The 8,799-nt window shown below is 31.0% G+C and overlaps 1 protein-coding gene across 4 annotated transcripts in view; it reads left to right on the top strand.

Annotated features, from left to right (window-relative positions):
* Positions 1-8,799, top strand: part of LOC106469686 (N-terminal EF-hand calcium-binding protein 1-like) — a 34,666-nt gene that overhangs the window by 23,184 nt on the left and 2,683 nt on the right. For 2 of the 4 annotated variants that reach the window (XM_013930194.2, XM_022398264.1), the window contains 3 exons: positions 2,352-2,429; positions 3,119-3,210; positions 3,610-5,524. In XM_013930194.2, the coding sequence (XP_013785648.2) occupies positions 2,352-2,429; positions 3,119-3,210; positions 3,610-3,653 (214 nt within the window). In that variant the 3' untranslated portion in view covers positions 3,654-5,524. Of the gene's footprint in view, positions 1-2,351; positions 2,430-3,118; positions 3,211-3,609; positions 5,525-8,799 lie in introns of those variants that run through there. The other 2 variants (XM_022398263.1, XM_022398265.1) reach the window with 2 other exon arrangements.

Raw genomic sequence — 8,799 nt, 5'->3', positions numbered from 1 at the left:
AAACAAGTTACCCTTTCAGCTCCCTTTCTGGGAAATAATAATGTCATGTCTGGTTAGCAAGAAAATACTGCTAATTGATACTAATAATAAAACACTAACTAGTACCTAATTTTCATATAAAGAAGCATTGCGTGGGAATATGAAAGAATGTATCCCAGTATTTTTGTTGGTTGTTTTAGCCCCAAACTAAACAGTAAGCTACGTGTGCTCAGTCCACTACGAGGAATCGAACTTAAAGTTGTCATGTTCTGTCCCTGTAGTCAGACATATATAGATATACATCCCAAAATATAATGTCTTCAGTTACTAGGCAACCCCTGCACAAGGAAAATCCATCCAACAAAACACTATCCAATCTCTGGTTAGTTCTTAGAGATTCTTAATTTATCTTACATAAATTATTTCTCTGAAGTTACAAATCTGACAAAAATAGTATTAATTCCACCCATTTCCCATGCACAAATACCGAGTACCAAAATAGTTGTAAGTCCCTAAAACTACAAAGTGCTAATCGTGAAAAAAAGGATTGCATGTAGGTCCCTTTTAAGAATTATTTGGGAGGGCAGAGACTCATATTTTATTCGACATAGATATAAAAAGTAAATTAAATACTGAAAGATAACAAGAGGTCCTGTAATGGTTATACTAGTCATTCCTCCTAGTGCCTCTGATAAGTGTAGCGGACGTGTCAGGGTAAATCAAAGACTTGATGTATCCCCAGGCCATATCCCAAAATCAAAGAACCCTAAATGCATATCCCAGAAATGCCTTGGAGGTCTGTGTAGGGTTGGCTCTGAGGTGTAAGAAACATAATATATTCCAAGTTCCGCCTTCAACAGATCCTTTTTGTTCACATTTAGGCTTGGCATGGCCTGGTGGTTAGGGCGTTCGACTCGTAATCTGCGAGTTGCTCGCCCCTTTCATCCGCGAGGGCATTATAATGTGGCGGTCAATCCCTCTTTACGTTGGTAAAGAGTAGCCCAAGAGCTGGCGGTGGGTAGTGTTGACTAGCTGCCTTCTCTCTAGTCTATCACTGCTAAATTAGGGACGGGTAGCACAGATGGCCCTCGTGTAGCATTGCGCGAAATTCAAGAAATAAAACATTTTCAATTTTATTTATAAGTTTTTCATCTTACCATAATGGACCTAGCGTGTACACATGTATGTAACCGAAATAATAAACACAATGTAGCGCCATCTATTAATTGACACCACAAACAAAAAATTCGCACTTTGGGTATTCAAGATTCAGACAATTAAAAAATAACTACGGTATGCGTAACAAGCATTTCTTTATTACAGAACGTGCTTTTAAATAAAAGTATTCTCCTCACAACAAGATCACGACTTTCACTAGGACAGTACGTGAGGGTTTGATTATATCTTTATTGTTTTAAGTAATGTTTTTATATATTAAAAGTGGCACCCTTTATTGAAAAAATAACAGTTTTTTTTAAGAACTCTATTTTTTAGTAATATATTTACAAAAAGTTTATATCAGCACAATCCGAACACTTTTCCCGTGCAGTACTTCCCAGAAAAATTCTTTTTAGTTCACTTTTCTAATTTTTTTGAATGAGATATGAATATTAGCACAAACAGCCACCCGTAGTGCGTAAAACTATATATATAGTTGTATGTTCGAAGATTATGTTAAACAAGGGAATAAAACTATTTAGTATTCCTGCACAGTACAACTGTAAATGAGTGAAAACGAAGTCTGTAAGAAGAAATAGTGAACGTCATATGTGTAAAGAAATGTTAAAATTATATATTTTTCCTGTGACTTTTGTTTTGTTTTGAATTTCGCGCAAAGCTACACGAGGGCTATCTGCGCTAGCCGTCCCTAATTTAGCACTGTAAGACTAGAGGAAAGGCAGCTAGTCATCACCACCCACTCTTGGGCTACTCTTTTACCAATGAATAGTGGGATTGACCGTCACATTATAACGACCCCAAGGCTGAAAGGGCGAGTATGTTTGGTGCGACGGGGATTCGAACCCGCGACCCTCAGATTGTGAGTTGAGCGCCCTAACCACCTGGCCATTCCTGTGACCTAATCCAACGTAGCCTAACGTTAAAATTACTGATTTTCTGCTTTACTGAAGCTTAACCTCACATGAAGATAAAAAGCACGATTTTACCATATTTATTTATTTTATTTTTGTTATATATAAATATAAAATTATTTTGATGTTTATGTTTCCTATCGTAGTTTTATTTATAAAGTTTTCTGCAACTCAAAAAGAATCGTTATAAGGAGGTAAAATCATATTGCGTAAGTAGCTGTCAATTTAGTTTTTGTTTTTGCAAAAGGGAATTAAATACGTCATTTGTATCTATTATAATAGTGTTTGTGTGCGTTGGTTTGAAGAAGATTCAAGCTATGTTGTGTATGAGATATGGGACAGCGAAGACAGTTGGATTAAGTAAGATAACGAGTTTGCTTGTATTAAAGAAAACGCTAATACATTAGAATGTTAAACAGTAAAAATGATTCAGTCCAAAACTGCTGGTAAAAATTACAGTAATACAGTACTTAGTTATCTTTAGTAATAAAAGAAATTGGCGAGATATTCATGTAATTTTATCTATTTGTTATTATTTATTCAAGTCATAACACAAAGAATAATGGATCTATATATTAATATTTAGAATAAAGGTATTTATCAGTACTCTATTAACGGCCTATTATGGTTTTTAAGCGCATTAATTTATTTTCAGAAAAGATTCGAGGTAAACAAAATAATGTCTTGGTAAATGTTGGACTAAATCTGTATAGAAAGTTTCGTAAGATTAGGGATGTGTTTGTTTATTTACATAGTAATTTTTCCAAGTTATCTTAAAAGTCTCACTCTTTTTTCCTATTGTTTCAAGTAAATTAACCAAAGAAATGTTTTTATAAATTGCTTGAATTGTTCTATAATTCTATTTCAAAGTGATATCTCTTTCGATTAAATTTCAGACCTAAAATTGATGTCTATACAGTGATGCTGATGTTATAGCCACAGACTTAAAAGAAATTTTATGTGATTATAGCGTACATGTTTTCTAACGATTTTTTTTTATAAATCTCATTAAATAGATTCATTTTAAAACCGTTATTTTTATTTCTTAGACACCTGAAGACTGAAACCTATAGGTCTTTGCAGCATCATTGTGTTGACCATTTACGAAAACTCGCGTATTTCAATAGCATGGAACTACCTGGTAAGTTACAAAGTTTAGAAACACCCAAGTTAACCATTGTGATACACATATAATTTGCCGATATGTTAGAAAAGCTGAAAACTGTTTTTGTAATTACATCTCTGTATCTTAGTGAAGTAGTAGTTTTTACATACACAGTATTTTTTTTGTGGATTGTGAATAAGTGAAGTTTGCTAGCAAGAATAAAGGTAACACTAGTTTACTTAATTTTTATTTTGATAGATTATCTTTACTGACTTTTATTTAGCTCTGGCAGTTTAGGAAACAAGAAATTACTTATCGCGTATGAAATATGTAATTTTTATTTTGAGTATTCTGTGTTTTGCATAAACATTTAAATCATTTCAGATAAGATCGGATGTTTAGCATGCCCAGTAACATTTAATATATTTATTACAGCCTCCTGGTGGGAGAATGGTAAAGAAGAAGAAGAGCCGTGTTGAAAAAGCAGAACAGAATACATTTTATAAAGAACACGTTAATACGTCATATTTATGTGCATCTTTTGGAAAAAATTGGAAATAATATTCTGTAAATCGATTTAAACAGAAATTATATAAATTTAGACAACTAAAATGATAATAATTCTACACTAGAAATCACTAACTTAATAGTATAAGTTTAGGTTCTGCTATTTATACGTATTGGTGAAAATTTTTCAAATAATCAGGTTTAAATTAGCTCACAGTAACAATGTTAATTTAGGACCGTATTAACATATTTTTACATAACATTAATAAAGCCAATGCCTGCCAAATTGTTTTTCCTGATGTAATCTCTTTTAACTCGGCTGTGTGAAAAGACGTACATTTAATAAAAAGGACGACGGCGTTTCGATAAGTCACAGACTTGATGTATTAGTATTGCTAATATTGAGACCAATCCAAATTGTTTATAGCGTCAGCTATTGACCATTTTTGACGTTTCTTGTTAAAATTTAAACTTTTACATGGAAATTTTAGAAACCAATTCCAGACGTAAATTAATTTTTATGTAACTTATATTTCTCTGCAAATTTAAATGCGAATCTCTAATTGTAATATCAGTTTAAAAATATAAAAATAATTAATACGTGATGATAACCTCGACATAGCTATGACAAATAGATTAACAGATCACAAAGTTTAATATAAAATGTTATTCTTTGAAACTATTTGCACTGGGGACTTCATGTTGGTGTGTTCCTCTTTTTCATAAGTATCACTCAATCCTTCCTACATTTGATGTTTTCGCTTTTCTTCATGCTGTTTTAGAATGAAAAGCTACAAGTTTATCTTCAGAGTTGAGGGTCGCGTCCGAGACATGAACTTAGATACAGACATTCACCCCATTTTGTCGTGTTTACACATACTTGCCGACCTTTCTAACAGAAAAATAGAATAAAAAAATAGGTAGGTCAGTGTCCTTGCTAGTAGGTTAGTCTGGGAGTATCCCCACGTCCCGGAAAATTGGTGTGTGTGTGAGGGGGGGAGGGGGAGTGAAATGACGCAGTTTTCTACATTCTAGGCCACATAACTTCTGACAAGGTTTCAGTGGCTGCTCTCATCAACTTCCGTGTGCCCCTTCTATCCTTGAAAACATAATATATAAACATCTTGACTGATATGTTGCAAAGCGGAAAAATTACAAAATCATGGGGTTGGCAAGTATGTTTACACAAAACTTGCCGTATTCAAACTTGGAAATAATATTCTGTAAATCGATTTAAACAGAAATTATATGAATTTAGACAACTAAAATAATAATAATTCTACACTAGAAATCACTAACTTAATAGTATAAGTTTAGGTTCTGCTATTTATACGTATTGGTGAAAAATTTTCAAATAATCAGGTTTAAATTAGCTCACAGTAACAATGTTAATTTAGGACCGTATTAACATACTTTTACATAATATTAATATAGCAAGAAGGTTGGTATATGAATTATTAACCACCGTTGTTGTATTTTCTTTTTATCATGATGAAGCCAATGGCTTTAATAAATATGTTAAATGTTACTGGGCATGCTGTGTACAAAACGTAATTTTTGTTTTATCGTATTCAAAATATTCATTTGACATTTTGAGAAAGTCTTTTCCTAACCACTACACTGCCAAAAACTACGAGGGTTAAAGCCTTGATATTTTTTCTTTTAGTTTTACGTTTAATTCGGTGAATCATGTTTGATAATTTCTTATGGAGTGTTCAGAAATTAAACTTATCTAAGGTATGTGTTATTATCAATGTTACTTTCTTTAGATTAAATGTGTAATGTAGGTTTTCAAGTATTTTGTTTTGATCTGGCTTAAAAAATAAACTACTTTAAAACACTTCTTAATATTTCGGTGTTTATCAATCTTCCACTAGAGCAAATTTATCTAAGCTATAGTTACTGTTATGAATAAAGCTATTTCAGCTGAATTTAAGTATGCAAGCAGATTAGATATAGCTTTAGTCCTCACAGTGACTTTTAGCACAGCTGTGTCTACATAATAATTAATATATACCCTTAATCCTACAAGTAAGCTTTAACTTGGTATGGTTTATATAAGCAAATAAATAACACACACACACACCTTTAGTCCTATAAGTAAAAATTTAACCTACCAGATTTTACATATGTAAACAATTACTATATACCCATAATTTATAAGTAAAACTTAAACAAGCAGTGTTGGTTTACATAAGCAAAGAAATATTATTCTTAGTCCTATAAGTAAAATTTAACCTCACTTTAAGCAAGTAAACAAACCACAATGAACAAGGTAATATTATTATTAAGTGAGGTTAATATTTACACCAAAATCCATAGCAATACAAACACGTAAAGTAAAGCTTTCATTACAATTTTTATTGTAAAGCAAATTTCAAAAATAGGTACAATTGCCTTTAGTTTCCTAAATACAATTTGATAGTGTATAGCAAAATATTTAGTATAAATTATTCAAGGAAGTTCACTAAATATTATTACAATACAAAGTCAATATATAAAAATATACCATCACATAGCCATAGACTATGTATTTTCAAATAAACTGGGAACATTCCTATTAACTATATTACTGAACTATCTCACCTTCTTTGCAATAAGCCTTTAACATCCAATTCTTGTGAAGGTTTTCCTTGAAGTCTTCTTTATATTAAGTATCCTTAGTACTCATGTGTAACAGATTTAACATTATAACTTTTCTTTTTTCACACAATAACACTCCACAGCTTATTCCTTTAACACTATTATAAAAACTTTGAACTTTGTAGAAATAAAATATTACGTTTATCTTGAATAAAATTTTGAGTCGATTTTATTTTCATCAAACCTGGAAAGGTATTTTCGAATATTTGGTACTCCTTCATAATCAAAATTCTTACACATAATTTCACCAAGACTGTTAAAAACATTGGTGGCTAGCTATTATGCCTAACCTAATAATGAAAAATTCCTGCTTTTATTTTAAGTTTTGTTCAGTAGATGTCTTGCATAGCTAAAGCTTGTGCTTATATTTTGACGTAATAAAACTTGCTACATGAAATACCCATACTTTTACAACTACAGAATTATTATAACCTTCCTTAGAATCCTGATACTTCAAAATCCTATTTCTAGATCTGTAAGTGCTTTTAATAACCTTTCTAACGAGTCTTGCATATTTCCTACCTGCTTAAGCAGCCCTCATTTAAACTTTAAGCTATATAGTTTGATTGTTTTCATTAGTGACACATTGATAAAATAATTTTTCATAAAAACATATTTTAGATTATAAAACTTTAATCGTGGAGTGTATCATTACTTAATAAACATCAAAGAAAACATATTTCACAAAGTCACATGCGAGTTAAAACCATGGAACCTAGCTTCACCATTTCCAAACTATGTTTACACCAGGTTCGACATGGTTTTTATCAACATTATATCCAATATTCAACACAAAAGCTTAAACACATCCTTAAATTTCAAGAATATGAAGAAACTTTTTCTGGCCAACAAACATCTCGCACAGTTTATGGAATGCATATAGGAGCTTTGAAAGTATTTTAAATAACAAACTTCCAATAATGTCGTTGTTAGATATCATAATGTGAACTTTAGTTTCATATGCACATAGGAGATGATTATACAATGGTTAAAGTCACTGGTACAATGAAATAAAACTTATTAAAAACACCAAATAAACTACATATGTTTGTAACTGTCGTTACTGCTACAAGTTAAACCGAGTCAAGATGGGTTTAAATATGTAAACAAATATTTCCTTAAGTATCAAAACTACAATAAACACTTCCAGTCAGGAATCACTATTAAACACAACTACAATGTAACAAAAAAAAAACAATTCAGTTGGTTTCTATTTCAAGATTTTTATAAAGTAGATTCTTCTTCACCTGTACAGATACTATGACAAAATAAAACTAACTGTAGGATAAGATCAATCAATGATGCCAAAGGAAAAAGATATTCTTGTTTCTCATTATACTGAATTTAAAATTAGGGTAGGTAGGTTTTGATAATTTTTCCTCGTTAGTGCTTCCTGCATTCTATTTACGTGCATCTTTATGTACCTCATCTTCTTTATGTTGCTTTCGTATTTGAATTAATATAATTAAGTACCCTGAAGTATGAACAGGTTAGCAATATGGCCACCACATATTGAGGATTAACCACAAGATATATAGGCCTAAACATTATGTTTATGAACTTAAACACGATGAAAGAATTAGCAGAAAGAATCACCAAACAAAAACAAGATTTCAAAAGACTCAGAAACTCGAGTGATTTTGAATGGTTGACTGGACTTCTATAAGATTGAAAAGGTCCTTAAATTTCTGGGTTTTTGTATTCTACTTGATATTTAGAAACTAGTATCACCCAATAACACACATTGATCAAAGTGTAGATTGAACTGGACCTTTCTTGAACTTAGACTTAAGAGTTTAAACAATTTTCAGTATAATAAGTTTATTTATTAGTTACTGTTTAATTGATGATTCATAAAGTTAATACTTCAGTCAAAATAGCTTTTAAAAAGCATCATAATATACATTACTAACATCATACATTTACATTGACAGCAGGGTAATATGAAAAAATAAATCCATCTTTTTGATTCTTCAGGAACACAGCTTTCAAACTTACAGTTCCTAGGCTAGAGTATTAATTTCTTGCTACTTTTTAAATGGTGTCTGATATAGTATGAAGAAACTGAATATTTAAAATAAATACCCTTTTGTCTCAAATACACAATCAAGTAGACTGACAAAAAATAAAATAAAGAAAAATGAAGACATATGTTACAGTAGTCATAATTCAGTCGTTTAACTTTCTTTTTCTGTGTCAGAATTTTTTTTCAAATTTAAATACTTATCAGCAACCTAATAGGTTTTACTGAAATTCATACTTTAAGGTCTTGACAGTGAAAAAACAATATTTTCATAAAGTTTAACCAATGCTGCATATATTTCAAGAACATTTCCTAAATTTTCCACTAATAATATTTTTATTTTAAAAGTATATGTTTGTTTGTTTCTTTGTTTTGAATTTCGCGCAAAGCTACACGAGGGCTATCTGCACTAGCCTTCCCTAATTTAGCAGTGTAAGACTAGAGGGAAGGCA

Source organism: Limulus polyphemus, unplaced genomic scaffold (genome assembly GCF_000517525.1).
Source record: "Limulus polyphemus unplaced genomic scaffold, Limulus_polyphemus-2.1.2 Scaffold3612, whole genome shotgun sequence".
Taxonomy (NCBI): Eukaryota; Metazoa; Arthropoda; class Merostomata; order Xiphosura; family Limulidae; genus Limulus; species Limulus polyphemus.
This window is presented reverse-complemented; position numbering and strand designations above follow the sequence as displayed.